Here is an 18,389-nt window from a genome sequence, read left to right on the forward strand (position 1 = left end):
CCAGCGCTCTCTCTGGTAGGATATTCCTTTCATATTATCACAATTTTATATTTTTATTCTTCTAAAAGAAATGGTTTCCCATTATTTTGAGCATTTATTTCATCATGGCTATTCTAGTGCACGAGGTCCAGTTTTGTCTCTTCAACTAAGATCTCATCCTTACTGTAACTTAGTGTTCTATTTTTAATTACTTTAGTTTCCTTCCTGAAACAAGGTACGTTATTTTATGTAGGTTTTACATTATCTGTTTTTGTAGAGTATGAAACAGAACCTTTGGCCCAACTGGTCCATGTCGAAGGGCCTGTTTCTATGCTGTATAGTTTTATTTATGAAATAAACATTTACACTTAAATCCTGACACTTTTGCCTTTTTTTTTTGGTTTATTTCTTTGATCTATTTATTGTTTCCTTTCTGTTTTGCAGTCTGACAGGTTTGAAAAAGCAGTGTATTATCTTGATGCCGTTGTATCTTTCATTGAGTGTGGCAATGCTTTAGAACGAAATTCTCAGAAAGCCAAATCTCCTTTCCCAATGTATGCTGAGACAGTAGAACTTATCAAGTAAGTAAATCATCAATGTCAGAGTAGGATGCAGTTACACAAAATTAAGTAAAATCTAAGTGGCATTTAATAAAATGTGTATTATTTCAAGATGTATTTTTGTTTTCTAGATACACTATGAAGTTAAAGAATCATATGGCACCTGATGCTACAGCAGCCGATAAAAAGCTAGCAGTCTTGTGGTAGGTTTAATCTAGCATGATCATCAGTTGCTGTCAGACGTTTTTTGTCATATCACAATCTAAATCTCTAAATGTGCAACCATCGAGAAATAATGCTTTGATTAAATTGGTCTTTTGCCCTTTTATGCTGTCTCCTGCTTATCCAGATACTGGCTAATGCCAAAACATTTTGATAACAAGCTAGGAGATTGTGTTGGATATCTAATTCAAACAACAGTTGCAGGAGAGGGGCTAGTGTCCTTATTTACAGCTGCGGGGGGAAAAAAAAACATAAGGATAATACCTGTACTGAGACCATACACTTATTTGGAAGGGCTGAACTACGTGGGGCTCTTTAGACAGAGGTGGTGACCTGATAGAGGCCACAATATGATTTCCATCATTAATCTAATGGGGAAACTTTTGTATCCAAGGGCCAGCAAGAATGTGGAACACATTATCACAAGGAGAGGTTGAAGTGAATAGCATAAGTGCATTTAAGGGGAAAATGAGCTCAACAATTTTTTTTTAATCTAATATTGATTGATAACCCATCATAATTTAAAAGTTTAATATTGGTCCAATCCTTGAATATTCACTCCAATTTTGGCTGATCAGTGTGTGCAAAAGTAAGTTCCTCCCATTAACAGTGAAATTAAAAGTATATCACTGTTTTCTAGTCTCCGATGCCAGTCCCTTTTATACATGAGGTTGTTCAAACTGAAGAAAGACAGTGCACTAAAATATTCCAAAACATTGACTGAACACCTTAAGGTAAGTAACTGTGCTTTTTTTTTAAAAAGAAATTTTGATTTGACAGCTTTTATTTAGACGTTCCCTTGTGATATTACATTATTTTATTTTCTAGAATTCGTATAACAGTGCACAAGCTCAGTCACCTGGCGTAGGAAGGTAATTTAATTTAGTACTTGCCTTTTGATAACATGAAGGTTCTTTTTGCTTTTTACTCTTGAATTCACTTAATACTCTGTCTTGGAGTCATTTTAAATATTTGAATGATAAATTTCCAAAGACAAAGTTCATGCAAAAAGATATTAGCTGTTGCGATGAAAATCTAATGAAGATAATGTACTTTAAACATATCTTCTCTCAAGAGAAAACTTGTATTTCTACAATACTTCTGGGTTTAATATAGGTTTACTGGAAGGAAAAGGTTTCAAGAGCACCCCCATCCTGAATAACAGCGCACTGCTTGAGAACATTAAAGGCAAGGCTAGTGCAGTTGCAACCATGTTCACCGATAAGTGTCAAATTGATGATCCATCTTGGCTTCCTGTCAAGATCTTCACCATCACAGAAGCCAGTCTTCAGCCAGTTTTATTCACTTCATGTGATAGGACAAAAGGGCTGAGTATAGTACACAGGAAAGGCTATGGGAGCAAATAGTGACCTGGCCATGGTACTGAAGACTTGCACTCCAGAAGTAGTTGCACTATCCTTAAAACTTTTCATTATATTCAGCATGCAGTCATCAGTAAACTTTGTTCAATTCCATCCACAGCTAAAAAATTAAAACATGGGTTGTTTAAATGGCAAATGAGCTTTACCAGATTTTTTAAAAATGCAAAGACAAAATATTGCAGTTGCTGGAAATTTATTATCAAAACAGAAAATATCGTAAATACTCAGCAAGCTAGGAAGCAGAGAAACAGTTGATGGTTCATCAGAACTGGGAAAAGTTTTGGATAAGATGTGGAGGTGGACGACAAAAACAAAAGATGGTCTGTGATAGGGCTGGAGGAATTAAGTGACAAATAATAGAGCCAAGTGTCATGGGACAAATAAGGGAATAAAATATCACTCAGGAGGAGGTACATTTGCAGAATAATTGTCTAAAACTGCAAGAGGGAGGAGTGAAATCCTGGAAATCTGAATCGCTGCAAGTACTAAGTCCAGAAGATTGTAATGTATCTAGTTGGAAGATGAGGTTGTATTGAGCCTCATTAGAACAGTGTCGGAAGCAGAGGATGGAGTGGTCTGTGTAAAGGTGAGAAGAAAAAATCAAGCAACAGGTACAGGAAGCTGAGGGTCATACTTGCGAACTGAACAGGGTGCACTTTGGTAGGAAAAGTACAAAATTGAATTGCATGTATGAATAAAGGGATAAAGCATGGGTGGTTTAAGTGGCAAATGAGCTTTACCAGAAGAATTCCAAGCAGAGCATTTAAAAATACTAACTGGGATTTATTTCTAGGCATAGAAAGCAAATACCAAGGTTCTGTTATGTTTGCATTGCATCCTGGTAAGATCATAATACACAGCCTATTCTCCACGCTGTAGAAAGGGCTTAGGAGATCTGGAGAGTGAACAGCCAAAAAAAATTATAAAATAGCACCATGACTAAGGGATTACAGGTATTGGGAAAGATTAAATTAGTTGGAACTGCTATCCTCAAAAATGTCCTGAAGGTGACATTGAGCAGAGGAGATACGATGAGAATGTTTCAATTTGATTAAGTCCAAAATCAGGGGGCCTTAAATGCACAATACTTCCCTATTCAGTTTATTAAAGAGAAACTACTACTTGGAGTGGTCAGAATGTGACACTCTCCCATTGGAAGTGATCAAAGAAAATGGCACGTACGCTTTCAAAAAGGAAATAGACATGTGCTTAAGAGAAAGGAATAGGAACACACCCAAGTGGCTGAGAGACAAACAGAATGGGAAGTAACTCATCTTGCCAAATACCAGCACTGTTCTGAATGGCCTACTTGTGCTGTATTTTTCATTGAACCCCTACAAATTAACAATTTATTGTATTACCTTGTAAAATATGGAAATTCTAATTCTTGCAGCATTATTGGCCAATTTGGTCCAATCCAAAGACTTCTCTTTGCTATTCTGTCATCCACTACAAGCTGTTTTAAATTGATAAGATTAGTATGCAAAAGTGCAGTAAGGTATAAATCATATTAACAACCAACTTAAGTTTAACACCTATCAGGAGCACCTTTATTCTGACCATATGTATCAAATTGTTTCAAGAAAATTATGTTTCTTGGAGTCTGAAAATGAAAGCATCTTTCATTTGATAATTAAGGACCACAAAATTGCTTTAGTTATCCATTCCTTGGAGTTGCATGTTAAATGTCACAATTTTAGTAAACTTTGTAAAATTCTCTTAACCCTTTTAAACTCATTGTGATATTAAGGATATGCTCTTATTCGGTGTGATTTTTGAGTTGGCCTTGCTATAAAAAAAAAGGTAAGGATGTTCTCAGGACTGAACACAAAGTAAATCGCAATCTTACTACCACTTAAGCAGTTCCGTCCAGTGAAAACTGAATACCTAAACTAGCAGTATAGGTGTATTCTTAAATGATTTTCTTACAGAAAAGCCAGAATTCCACATCAACTAATCCTGTGTGTTTCTAGGCACCATTGCTGAGTTGTGCTTCCATGTGTAGCTGTTGAGAAGTTGTTTCTTGTCAAATGAGCTGCAGATAATTTCTAACCCTCATGAGAGCAACTAATACTTCCAGAGCTACTAATTCAAAATAAAACATGCATGGTCAACAGGATCAGGAAGGAAAGATGAAGTAGAGACAAAACCAGTGTACACAACGTTCCTTAAGGCATTTGAGTATAAAATTGTTGTATTTTACTATTTCAGAAGGTATATGACTTTTTTTTCTCCTCATCATTACTCAGCAAAGCAGCAGGCACACCATCCCCAGTGTCTCCCAAGCTCTCTCCGGGTAATACAGCAACCTATTCCTCGGGATCCAGTACTTCCTCCAGCAGTTCTTCTGCCTCGGTCACAATTCCACAGAGGATCCACCAGATGGCAGCCAGTTACGTTCAAGTTACATCCAATTTCCTCTATGCCACTGAAGTATGGGATCAAGCTGACCAGCTGGGCAAAGAAAACAAAGGTAGATTAGAAAAAAAGAAAACTGCTCATTTTCTAGCATGTTAACAATGCATTAGATCAATATTACCAATGTTCTTTTTATGAACTATCCTGAAATATTACCCTGTTTTAACGTCAAATTTATGCAGATTGAAATGGATTGATTCTTTATTTCTGGATTAAACATGTATGATTAGCAGTAGCAATTAATCTTTAATAAAATTCTTCATTGTCCAATTAATTTGTGGCATCAGCGAATCCAGTACGTAACAACTGTACTATCCAACAGCAATTTGCATTATGGTGCCTCATACGTAGCAAAGCATCCCAAGGCACTTCACAGGACTGTCTCTCAGAAAATATGACAATGAGCTACTAATATATTAATATAAAAGAGCAAAGCATTGATCAGAAGTAGGTTGTAAAATTCTCTTTTAAGATAAGTAAACACAGGTTTAGGGAGTTAATTCCAAGGACCAGGGACATGTTAGTTGAAGGCAGGAGTACCAATTTATAGTGTGATTAAACTTGGCAATAATGCAAAAGAAAACAGAATTGGAAGAATGCAGCATCTCAAAGGGTTGGGCTAATGAAGATTAGAGCTTGTGAAAAGGAGACCAAGAAATTCTGCAGGTGCTGGAATCTGAAGCAAGGTGTTTTGGTAAAGTATTTGTCAACAGGGATTAGAATTTTAAGATCATGGTAGAACATAGAACAATTACAGCACAATTCAGGCCCTTTGGCCCACAAAGCTGTGCCGAACATGTCCCTACCCTAGAAATTCCTAGGCTTACCCATAGCCCTCTATTTTACTCAGCTCCATATACCGATCTAACAGTCTCTTGAAAGACCCTATCATATCAGCTTCCGGCAGCCCATTCCACACACTCACCACTCTGAGTAAAAAAAACTTACCCCTGACATCTCCTCTATATCTACTCCCCAGCACCTTAAACCTATGTCCTCTTGTGGCCACCAATTCAGCCCTGGGGAAAAGCCTCTGACTATCTACCCGATCAATACCTCTCATTATCTTATACACCTCTATCAGGTCCCCCCTCATTCTCCTTCTCTCCAAGGAGAAAAGGCCGAGTTCCCTCAACCTGCTTTCATAAGGCATGCTCGGCATCCCAGGCAGCATCCATGTAAATCTCCTCTGCACCCTCTCTATGGCTTCCACATCTTTCCTGTAGTGAGGCGACCAGAACTGAGCACAGTACTCCAAGTGGGGTCTGACCAGGGGAGTGTTGCTGAACCAGGAGTCATTGTAGGTGGGATTGCTGAAGAAAACAGGAGTGTTTTGCCTAAGTTCTAGCTTAAAAAGAGTAGAGAATAAGATGCCATCCAGAAGAGCCTCTAAGGCCATGAATGAGTAATTTCAATCGGTGAGCTGAGCAAGTTGGAAGTAGGTCCTGTTACTTGAATGGAGGGTTAACTTTTGATGGATTTCTTATGTAGTCAGAAGCACATATCAGGATTAGATTGGAAGTCAGGATTGCTGACACCCTGAAAGAATCATTAGCCACCAGGGCAGGCAGGTGGGTAGTTTGAGGTAATCTGCTCCTTCCCCTGCTTATGCACGGCCTTTTTGTCATCCCAATTCATAGCCTTGAGATTCTTAAAGCCATCCAGAAAGCACACCTTTACTTTCAGCAGCCATTGACCAGAGATTCCCAGGAATCATTGGGATGTTACATTTCTTCAAGGAGCCTTTGAGCACATATTTGATTTTGTTTTCCTCCATCTACCTAGTGATCCCTTCTCATCCAGAACTCAGAGCAGTGTGTCTGTTTCAGAGTCTTGTGTTGTGCATTCAAATGAATTGGACTACCCAACGTAGCTGGCTGACTGTAACCAGGAGCTCAATACCAGCCGTCTCCTGCCCATCGTGATTTATGGTTCAGTGATGCTAACATCAAAGCAGATCAATTCCAAAGCTGTTATTAGCAGAACAGAGTTCAAATCTGTTGCTGTTGGGATTGTCCACAAGAGGCCTGACGTTCTAGGTCCCAAACTTGCCACCGGATCACGACTGCTCCATTTTTACTAGTCATGAATATATATACTAAAATTGTCAGTGTTTCAGATTAATACTACTTTCTATAGTTGTGTTGGTGATGTTTTTTAATGAAGTTAGTAAAAGGATTTTGTTTGTTTTTACAGACTTTTTTGTGGAACTGGACAAAGTGATGCATCCATTGGTATTCAGCAGCAGCAGTATGACTGATCTGGTGCGTTACACCCGGCAGGGTTTACATTGGCTTCGCCTGGATGCCAACCTGTTACCATGAGCTTGGAAAAGTTGGATGGAAGACCTGAAAAATCTGCCTTTTTCTAACTGTCTCAGAATTACTTCATGTCACTCTTTCCACTTTTTCTAATTGTAAATAGGCTCCTGACCTTTTACAGAACAAAAATTATGATATATTACCAATGAAACTATTTTTGAACCTAGTAACATAACTTTCTGATAATACATATAGCAATTTTTAACATTTCTGTTACATTTCCGCACAGATACCTTGGAGCTTTGGGAATTTTTTCCTATTACACAGGATCATTTCATTTTGTTTGCATCAGTCTCCTAATCATGCAAACCATGACTCCCATCTTTTACGTTACACTAATCAAACAATCACAGCTTTGAAACAAAAAACAGCTTAACTTGCATGGAATCTTCAATGGGTGCATTATATTTTATATTGATTCTCTATTATGTTTAATGTTACCAAATAAGTTCATAGCTATTCTAAGGATAACTTAAGAGTTTCACCAACCTTTAAATACTGTTCAGTTTCTTGGCTGAATCAGGAATTATCACAGGGTATGTTTTAGAAAAAAAATATTAATTGTGAGACTGTTGCATGTTTAAAGCCAGATCTTGTTTCTGGGTCAAATGGTATGACCTTATTGGGAAATTTACTACTTCCACTGAAGTAGAAAATTGTGCTGCTGCTGTATCTATGGTACACAGTTCTGTGAACAGCATTGACTTTTTAGCACAGTTAATATTGCATAATGATGAATGGATCTATTGTCAGTTGGACATTAAGATATTAAGTGGATTATTTACTGCATTCATTTTTGAATGTTGTGTTGGCTAACGGAATTGTCCAAAATGGTCTAGTGTAACATTTGTACAGAAGGCATGCAGTCTTGTACAGAAGATGTACAACATTCATAAGGTTATAGTAACCATTCTGAGATGCTAGACAAATTTGCATCACACCATAGCTTCTGCTTCCAGTTAACCACTCATCAGTTTCACTGGGAAGATAACTAATTCAACCTGGTGTATATAGACAAGAGTGCATTGTCCCAAAAATGAATTGACACCTTTTCACAGTGAGATCTATATTTGCCTGGAATGATTTTCATTTAACTGGATTTGTTTTTTTTAAAAGTTGGATGTGCCACAGTATAGAAAACAACTTTTAAAAATGTAATTGAATTCCTATGTATTAAGTATAAGAAATGGAAACTCCAAGCTTACCAGTCCAACAAATATGCTTCAGAGTTGCACTGCTTCTTTAAATGTCATTGATTAACATAACTGCATTTCTTTAAAACTGAAACAGTATAGCAATTTATATTTTCTGTATGTTTTTGTCACATTCTGTTTGGGAGTTTGAATCTGCCACGTCAAACACACTGGGTGTGCCTTATAGATCTCTTATATTTCCCCCCTCATTTTGTTATACATTTTCAGTAGATTACAAGGTGCTACATCAAACACTAAATCTGTGTAAATGATGTAATTTTGGAGAAATTGTTGTTTTTCATCTTGGATCATGCTGTATTGTTGAATGTTGATATAGTTTGTGACCACATCTGCCAGATATCCATGCCACTCCGATCTTTTAAAATGATTACACTAGTTTGTGAACCGGAGATTTGATCTATTTCTGTGAGAGTAAACAAAAACATTTGGGGACAGGTGCAAACATTTTTAGTAAACATAATGTGCAACCAGGTGAGATAAAGTGTCCTGGAAGAATCTATTTTAATGTAATTATTTAAAATGTAATGTCAGCCTGTAAGTTTTTGTTTTGAAACATTTCTTATCCTGCCAATTAAAAAAAATCATACACTTGCCATAATCTAGCATTATGATGGCTAGGTTGCAGTCAATAAATATATTAACTTAAAAGGCAAAAAATATTATTTGGGGAGGGGTATGTTTGTTTTACTAAATCAGGCCATTTTATTTATGTATTTATTTTATTTTGAGGACATATTCTGAAAATGTGTTCTGTCTGCTGCTTTAAAATACTCTGTAATGGATTTCCTGCTGAAGATCCATTAATGTGCTTGAAATGAGAAGTGGCATCAGTATTGAGAGTGCATGGATGTGACAGAATGTGAGTGAACAGCATGAACAAGGGCTATTATTTTACCTTTTCCCAGAAAGATTTAAATTATTCTGGAATATTTCCATCCGTGTGGAAAGATGGGCTTGATTGTGAGAAGCTGTGCCTGATTTAACAGTATCTCTTTTGCAACACTATTGAGTTAATAGGATGCCTCTTACATAGGGCTTGTCAGAAGTATATTTTTTAAAAGAAATGGCAACTTTAAGATTCTTAGGGGTTCCATAATGGGGCTGCAAGGAACAGCTCAGCAACCATGCTTTTCCTCGCATCTGTTACTGCCGAAATGCCTTTGTGTTTATGGCACACATTGGAGAATTCAAACAAATAATATTTTGTGTATTTAAAAAAAAATGAGTGCCACTTGTTATAGCCTAATACTTACAAAGTAATCAGTTTTTGTAATGTATTCTCCTGTGTCTATTCTGTTGAAACTGCTAATATATTGACCCACAGTACGAAATACCCTTTAAACTATTAACTAGCAGAGTCTTCCTGTACAGTGGTATATGGAGAGATCCTCAAACGTTCACTCAGCCAAATTCCAAAATGGTTTCAATCTTTACCGTTGTCTTCTTGAGCTGTGTATTTGATGTTAATACTGAAGATGTGTGATAGGTTTGTGTCTGTTATGATGTCTGCCATGAAATATCAAGTTTTTAAATGTAATGTGTATTTCTAATTATAAATGTTTATTTGATAGAAATAACTGACCTTATAATATTTTATAGTATTTATTACTGTAGATATCTAGGTCATCTCGACCTTTTTAGCACATCGTTCCCATTTAATGCTTCCTTATGATTTGTTTTAATTTTCAGATCTAAAGATGAACAAAATTCAATTGCTCATTAGCTGCACAGTTTGTTTAATTTCAGACTAGAGCTACAAATGAATTTATGGAAACACGTTGAGCATTTGGGTATAAAGTATGATAGAAAATAGTTACAGTAAATAAAAGGGAAATGATAACTATGACCATTTGAGTATGCACCTGACTTTTGTATCTTCCTGTAAAGACGTTATTGAAATCTGTTCTGATCAGTGTTTGTACCTCACTAAATCATTGTTCTCAATTTGCCTGTGGTCTTTTTGCTTTTAATTTGGAGAGTCACTGAAAATGAGCATTTTCATACAATGTTAAGTTGATTGTTTAATGATTTCTTAGTTACTGCCCTACGTTTTCCCCTCCCAGTAAAACTACCTGTCATGAACAGGTTGTTTATGTCAATAGTAGAAGAAAAAATGTAGTTACACAATTATTAACACTTTGAATTGTTTTGGAGGCCCACAGCATGTCTGCTTTATGTGAATTGTACACATTCATGGAGTGTTAATCCTATCAAATAAATGTATTATTAAATAAAGGTAGTATAATTTAGGATATATAACTTGCAAAACATCCTTTGATTTAATGGGAAATGGTCTATTTTTCATTGTAATTTTCTTTTAAATATGCTCAAAATAACGTGTTTACTTATGATTTATAACACTTGAAAATGTTGGAGATGAATAGTTAAATCAGTAAGTGAAAGCTCTTTTATAGCTGTGGATGAGGTTGTTCTCTAACATAGTGCCATCTTTAGCAGTATGCAGTATCTTGGCCCTTTAGAAAGTACTGCAGAGATTGCCTCGGATATGGTGAGGCATTTGCATTGGGAAGTATTTGTAAGATAATCTGTTAATGGCAAGTAAAGCATTGTATAACCTAAACTTTTGGCTTCTGTAAAGATTATATATTTTCCATCATAATGGAAAAGGGTTTTTAGTAAATCTAGATTGTTGCAGCTCAGCTCTGTATTTTTCAACTTTAGTCACAAGTTGCATATTTTTAAGTAAAATGGGATTCACATATTTACAGTGTAAAGAAAACCTCAGATTCTTATTATTCTGTCAGGAAAAGTAGATTTGCTTTGTATAATGCAGATTGTTAACTTTAGTGAATTTCCGGTGAGATTTTTCTTTAATAAATTTTTCAAATGCTGACCAGTTTGTGTGTTTATTATACCAGAGGCACTAAATCTGTTTCCATCGAATGGATTTTCCATTAAAGTAAATGGAAAGATTAGAAATGGTATTTAAATACTATCACCGTTCTCAGCTTTAATCATCATAAATGTGTTTACTCCAACCTCTCTCTAGTGACTAACTTTTGCTATCTTGATCATGTTTCCAGATTGTAGACTCCCATCTTTTTTGAATTAAAACATCTGGCTATTCCTTAAATGAGATCACTGTTGTGGCACCAACTGTACTCACTGGCACCCCAGAACCTTTATTCCTGTCATCTTGTGTATCAAAAATATTCTGTGGTTGCAATTTTATCATGAAATTCCATGCAAGATCCTTCCTTCAATGTGTCTCCAGAATTGTAGAGTTTGTTATAATCAATTTTTTAAGTTGGCTTAAATTCTTAGAACATAGAACAGTACAGCACAGGAACAGGCCTTTCAGCCCACATTGTTTGCACCAAACACAATGCCAAATTGAACTAATTCTCTCCTGCCTGCATATGATCCATATCCCTCGATTCCCTGCCTATTCATATGTCTAACAGCCTCTTAAAATGCCATTTTGTACCTGCTTCCACCACTCCCCCCGGCAGCCTGTTCGAGGCACCTACCACTCTGTGCAAAACAAAAAAACTTGACCTGCACATCTCCTTTAAACTTTCCCCCTCTCACCTCAAATGCATGTCCTCCAGTACTTCACATTTCTACCTTGGGGTGGAAGTTCTGACTGTCTACCCTATCAATGCCTCCCATAATCATATAAACTTCTATCAGGTCTCTCCTCTGCCTCCAATGCTCCACTAGAGAAACCACCCAAGTTTGTCCAACCTCTCCTTACAGCTCATATTCTCTAATCCTGGAAAGCCTCTTCTGCACCCTTTCCAAAGCCTCCACATCCTTCCTGTAATAGGGCAACCAGAACTGTACACAATACTCCCAAGTGCAGCCTAAACAAAGTTTAATATAGCTGCAATGTGACAAGCCTTATTTACTGCCTTATCTACTTGTGTGGCCACTTTCAGTGAGCTGGACTTGGACTCCAAGGTCCCTCTGTACATCAATGCTGTTAAGAGTCCTGCCATTAACTGTATACTTTCCCCTCACATTAGGCCTCCCAAAGTGCAACACCTCACACTTGCTTGGATTAAACTCCATTTGCCATTTTTTCACCCATATCTATAACTGATCTGTATTCTGTTGTATCCTTTGACCGGGTGTTTGGGTGGGTGATCTCTGAGATGGCGTGAGCCTTTGTTCATTTACCCAGGACTTATGTGTTTCCAATGAAATAACCTGTGCCGTCAATGCTGCTCCTTCATTTGAGTGGTCAAGGGCCAAGGATTCCCACAAGTCAGTGGAATGTTACACTTGTGGCTTGGAGAACATCCATGTATTATTTTCTCAGTTCATCTTATCTACTACCCTGGCAAAGCTTCAGAATCAGGTTTATTATCGCTGACATATGCCGTGAAAATTGTTGTTTTGCAGCAGCAGTATAGGGCAAGACATAAAAAATTGCTATAAGTCACAAAAATAAGTAGTGCAATAAAGGAATAACAAAATCTGATGGCAGAGGGGAAGAAGCTGTTCTGAAAACATTGAGTGTGGGTGTTCAAGCTGTATCTCCTCCCCAATGGTAGTAACATGAAGAGGGCATGTCCCAGATGGTGAGGTCTTTAATGATGGATACTGCTGCCTTGAGGCACTGCCTCTTGAAGATGTCCTCACTGGTGGGGAGGGGGTTGTGCCCCTGATGGAGCTGGCTGAGTCTATAACCCTCTGCAGCCTCTTTTGATCCTGTGCATTGGAGCCTCCATACCGGGCAGTGATATAACTGGTCAGAATGCTCTCCACTGTACACTTGTAGAAATTTGCAAGAGTCTTTGGTGACATACCAAACTCCCAGTGAAGTTGAGCCACTGCATCAATGCGTTAGGCCCAAGATAGATCCTCTTGAGATATTGATGCCCAGGAACTTGAAGCTGCTCACACTTTCCACCACTGACCCCTCAATGAGGACTGGTGTGTGTGTTCTCCCAACGTTCCCTTCCTGGAGTCCACAATCAATTCCTTGGTCTTGCTGACAAATGCAAGGTGGTTGTTGGGATACCACTCAACCAGCCAGCCTATCTCACTCATGTATGCCTCCTCACTGCCATCTGAGATTCTGCCAAAAACTGGTGTCATTGGTGAATTTATAGATGGCATTTGAGTTGTGCCTAGTCACAGTCATGAGTGTAGAGAGTAGAGCAGTCGAGGTGCTCCAAAGCCAAGTGTAGACCTGTTGTGGCACTAGGCAAATTGCAGTGGGTCCAGGTCCTTGCTCAGGCAGGAGTTAACTCTAGCCATGACCAAATGATATAACACATCAATAAGGATCTTAATAAAAACACTGTGCTTTCATAATACAAAACTCCATTGGTTTTAAATAAAGTTTATTAAAAGTTGCATCAAACTGTTTCCCTTCAGTTTTGCATGCTGGTAGGAGTTTCTTGTGTTGAACTGGGAACTTTCCACAAGAGAGGAGCAACACCGGCTAACTGTTCAGCAGCTGTCTGTAAGGAGTTTGTACGCTCTCCCTGTGTCTGCATGGGTTTCCTCTCACATTACAAAGACATACAGGTTCAGAGCTGTGGGCAGGCTTTTTTGGTGCCGGAAGAGTGGCGACATTTGCGGGCTGCCCCCCAGCACCTTCTCAGTAATGCAAAAAGACGCATTTCACTGTGTGTTTCAATGTACGTGTGACTAATAAATAAATATCTAATGAGAGCAACTGGTCTTGTGCTTTTTTTAAGGAACGTGATATGGCTTTAACCATTGTAACAGACTGAGAGGCTGTACTCCACCTCTGGAGAAAGCAAAAACACAATCTTGATTGCAATGAACAAAACTATCTTTGTGTTACAAATTCTGAAATTTTAATATAAATGAAAAATTATTCTACAGTTCTTCATGCATTTTTCAAGCATAATTAAACAAATAATATAAATCTACAATCAACATTGTGCAATTCATTTATGAGTGTGTTTGAAGCAATTATTTACAGTGCTTTGAACAAGTTATTTACAGTACTTTAAACAGCATTTATTTACACAAATACACAGGTTATTACATGGTTACGTTTGATAATGATCCTTTACAAAATCTTTCAGTGAAAGTCAGTCTTGGTGAACAATCATGGAACAGCGGTTGTTCCTGCAAAAAACAAGACATTGCTTGTATTAGTGCACAGGCCTCACTATCTTAGCTAAAATAAAACATTTTTGAATGACAACCCAATCCAGAAGCTTTGAAATATTTAAAATACTTTAAGAAGATGAGTGCTCATCCTATCAGCATTACTCTTTTACTCTTCTCTCAGAGGCTTTGCGAGTGCTTTGGAACTCCTGGCCAGGGAGAGCTGTGGGAGCAGAGTCTCTGGGGATGTTTAAGGCTGGCATAGATTTCTAAACAGTAAAGGAATCGGGTGTTATGGGGAAACAGGACTTGAGGAATATCAGATCAGCCATGATCACATTCAGTGGCAGAGTGGCTTAAGGGCCTGCAGGATCTACTCCTGCTTCTACTATGGTCTTATGGTCTGTTCTGATTAACTTGCAGGAGGTGTCTGGAATGGGAAGGGGGGAAAGATATTTTCAATCAGAAATTTAAAATCACACTGATTAAAAATGACATTCAAATGTTATCCATGTGAAATGTTAACTTCCTCTCCATAGATAATACCTGATCCACTGATTATTTCCAGCATTTTTGGTTTTTACTTAAGATTTACAATATTCACTGTGGCTTGCTATTTGTATCATTAAAAATGTTATAGGAACGTGGCTGTAAACTCACTAGTATTTGGATATTCCTATCTTTTGTAAATAAAATGATTAAAGCAATGTAGCTGAAGTTTGAATCTGTTGCAAAAACAAACATACAAATATATGAATTAGGAGCAGGATAGCCCACTCGGCTCTTCAAACCTAGTCTGTCATTTAATAGGGTTACGACTGATATGATTGTAACCTCAACTAAGCAGTCCTGCCTACCTCAAGTAACTTTCCTCCCACTTTCTTATCATATCCATAAAAATATTGAAATACTCATGATCCCTCATGACCTGAAATGGTATGATCAAATACTCCCTCACTCTTCTAAACTCCAGCAGATACAAGCATAACCTGTCCAACCCTTCTGCATAAACCAACCCACTCATTCCAGGTATTATTCTTGTAAACCTTCTCCAAACTGCTGCCAAACATTAACATGTTGCATTCTGAATTTGATATCAAAAAAAAGTACATTAGTGACTTTGGGGGGAGACTTTATTTTTTATTATTAGTTCTTTTTAAGTGACCTGATAGTTTGTAATTTGCAGACACTGGAGATGGGTTTTTTTTTGCATTAAACATATTAAAAGTTATTTATATTGGGAAAGATAATACAATGGATGTTGATCAGGCATTATTTATTTCTGGTTAGGACCAAGCGGAGAATTGTCTCTCCTGGAACTGTAAACTTAAGTGACTTAATAGATGAAATATATATTTATTTATTGTAATCTCCACTAACTGGCATTGGAATACCTCCGATCATAATTCAAAAATCAGCATTAATTCTTATCTACCTTCTTGACTTAGACCACGTAGTGAAATACAGGTCATGATAATCTTCAACCCATTAAGTTTGATTCCTCTCTTTGTATTACTTTCTCAAGATTTTCCTTGCATACCTGCAGTATTTTGAGTTGCAATCATCATCATTTCTACATGAGGATCCAATTCGTTTATAGGTGATCCATCTCCAGAGTGGAGTCATTCTTCGGATCCTGTGGAGCGCAGTCTCCAACTGTCCTATAGCAGCACAGTCAGCCTATGAAAAGAGCAAAGAATGGCAATATTACAAATGATACTGAAAGAAATCATCCAGCAGTTTACTAAAATACCACTTCCCAACATACGTCTCAGAAAGCCATAATTAATTAATGCTGAGAGAGATTTAAAATTAAACTCTTTCTTCTGTGTTCCTTGTTTCTCATTTATGTCTCTCCTTATCACACTCTTTTCCAAATGCAAGTGCACCAAATCTACCCCTGAAGTCTCTGCTGAAAAGGGTTGAGAAATGAGGAAGATGATTTGAAAATCTGTGCAATGCTGAAATCTGAAACCCCTGTGAAAATGTAATTCAGAGCAGCATTCTGACTGGAGGGTACAATATCAAGAGTAGATTTGGATTGCTGTAACAAATATTTGCCACAGGCACAATTATTATAGGCTATTAAATCACCCCATGAATTAAAAGTCAACAATAATTATATATTTCATCTCCAAAAAACCAGCATTGAAATACCAAATCCCATAATTAAAATGTTAATGTTAATTACTTATTCACACATTAAGTTACACAATCTCATGCATATGGTACAGATCAACTAGGTTTACCATAAAATTTAAATTGCCATAGGATATTAATTTGTCATATTAATGACACAATTGAAACACATCCACTTTAATTTTAAAATTAAACCTTTTTGTGATAACACTGAAATGCATGCATTGCAGAAATACATGACGCAATATTGTTCAGCCGAAACACAGTAAGGCAACTCACACCTAGACTCCCACTGTATTCTTTGAGGAGCTACTATGAGTTGCATGAGTATGCAACAGAACTGATCTTTTTGCTTCATAAGGCTGATCAACAGTGATGATCAGGAAGTTGTCATGTAAAATCTGAAGCATGATCCCATGTCCTGCCACTGTTACATGAACTCTATTTATTCTGTAAAGGAAAAATAATTATTTTTGTATGGTCTCAAGCTACATGAACATACCTGGTTGCTCAAAATAGTAGAAGCTATGCAAATAATTGCGAAGATTTTCATAAGCTGAGCATCCATTGTAGGAAAGGCCTCTGTAATAGTTGCACACATAGAGGTAGAAAGCAGAGAATGTATCATGCAGTCCTTTGCACCTTGTTTTATAGGCAGCCACAAGGCATGAGCACAGACATTTCACGTGGAACTGGTGACGATGCTGAAGCAGAAAGCAAAGGTCAACTCAGAAATTCATAATCTTGCAGGTGCAATCCAAATGGGAAGATAGGGAAGGAAAGAAATTTCACCCAGTTTCCTTGTGATTCCATATCTTTTCAAAGAATACCGTGGCAACTCTGCCTGATACACTATGACCTCTTTGACCACATTGTACAACAACGGACTTCTTTTTGTTCTAATTGTGTCCTTTCTTGTATAATTTTGTATAATTCATGTTTAATTTATGATTCCCTTGTGAATGTTGTCTCTAATGCTATATGCCTGTGATGCTGCTGCAAGCAAGTTTTTTTATTGCACCTGTGCACACATGTATTTGTGCACATGACAATAAAATTGACTTTGTATTCTTTGGTGTTGAGCAACATCAGGCTATCAATCAAAAATTGGTTAAAATTTATTTGCCTGGGGGAAGGGCACTGGTGCAACACAAGTCCTTTAGTTTGGTAATTTAGTTAAGATCATGGGAATGTATCTTATCTTGAACCATACGCAAATGTTACCATAAATGTGTTCTTACTAATTAGGTAATGTAACAAAAGGTGTAGTCGGAGACAGCAGAACAAAGTGCAAAGATCAGACTATTACACATGGATGGATGATGAGATATCAACAAAGGAGGTGTTGGAAGGGAGCTTGAACAGTTGGCCACAAATAACATCTGATGTAGAAGTGAGGCAAGGACACTAAGAATGACCTTAAGACCAAAGATGGTTTCAAATGTCAGTATCAGTGGAAACCCAAACCTTGGGTAGACTTGTGACTAATTATAAATTAAGAAACACGATAGGATTAAGAGGAAGTACGTGCCTCACAATTCTAACTTTGTAGGAGATGCCTGAGAAATTCTCAGAAAAAAAGACAAAGGTTGATATTGATATCCCTCACCACCATTCAGGGTCCCAGACAGTCCTTCCAGGTGAGGCATCACTTAACCTGTGAGTCCGAGGGTGTCATTTATTGCATCCGGTGCTCCCGGTGCGACCTCCTGTACATTGGTGAGACCTGAGGCAGATTGGGTGACCACTTTTGCTCCATCCACTGCACCAGCCAGGACCTCCTGGTGACCACCCACTTCAATTCCACATCCCACTCCCATACTGACATGTCTATCCATGGCCTCCTTTACTGCCACATTGAGGCCAGATGCAGGAGGAACAACACCTCATGTTCCGCCTTGAGAGTCTCCAACCTGATGTCCTCAACACTGATTTCTTTAACTTCTGGTAACCCCACCCCTTCTTTTTCCCCCCCCCCCCCCCCCCCCACTCCTTTGCCTTCCCTTATTCCTGTGGCTCCCTTCTCCCACCTTGATGACCTGCCCATCTCCTCTCTTCCCCTCCTCCATCCTTTATTCCATGGTCCACTGCCCTCTC

The 18,389-nt window shown here is 37.8% G+C and overlaps 2 protein-coding genes across 5 annotated transcripts in view; one reads left to right on the plus strand and one right to left on the minus strand.

The window, feature by feature from the left end:
* The window catches only part of aff4 (AF4/FMR2 family, member 4), a 73,308-nt gene extending 62,358 nt beyond the window's left edge, over nucleotides 1-10,950 (plus strand). For all 4 annotated transcript variants that reach the window (XM_052013362.1, XM_052013363.1, XM_052013361.1 and 1 more), the window contains 6 exons: nucleotides 424-560; nucleotides 671-742; nucleotides 1,402-1,495; nucleotides 1,590-1,633; nucleotides 4,393-4,616; nucleotides 6,758-10,950. In XM_052013362.1, coding sequence (XP_051869322.1) covers nucleotides 424-560; nucleotides 671-742; nucleotides 1,402-1,495; nucleotides 1,590-1,633; nucleotides 4,393-4,616; nucleotides 6,758-6,885 — 699 coding nt within the window. In that variant the 3' untranslated portion in view covers nucleotides 6,886-10,950. The remainder of the gene's footprint in view (nucleotides 1-423; nucleotides 561-670; nucleotides 743-1,401; nucleotides 1,496-1,589; nucleotides 1,634-4,392; nucleotides 4,617-6,757) is intronic.
* A 3,184-nt stretch (nucleotides 10,951-14,134) lies between these two features.
* On the minus strand, nucleotides 14,135-16,845 carry LOC127569174 (liver-expressed antimicrobial peptide 2-like). Its single transcript, XM_052013564.1, has 3 exons — nucleotides 16,795-16,845; nucleotides 15,694-15,833; nucleotides 14,135-14,171 (listed from the first exon to the last, which is right to left on the minus strand). The coding sequence occupies exons 1-3, from the start codon at nucleotides 16,843-16,845 to the stop codon at nucleotides 14,135-14,137; spliced, it is 228 nt and encodes a 75-aa protein (XP_051869524.1).
* Nucleotides 16,846-18,389: the final 1,544 nt, after the last annotated feature.

The sequence above is a fragment of the Pristis pectinata genome, chromosome 4, assembly GCF_009764475.1.
Source record: "Pristis pectinata isolate sPriPec2 chromosome 4, sPriPec2.1.pri, whole genome shotgun sequence".
Taxonomy (NCBI): domain Eukaryota; kingdom Metazoa; phylum Chordata; class Chondrichthyes; order Rhinopristiformes; family Pristidae; genus Pristis; species Pristis pectinata.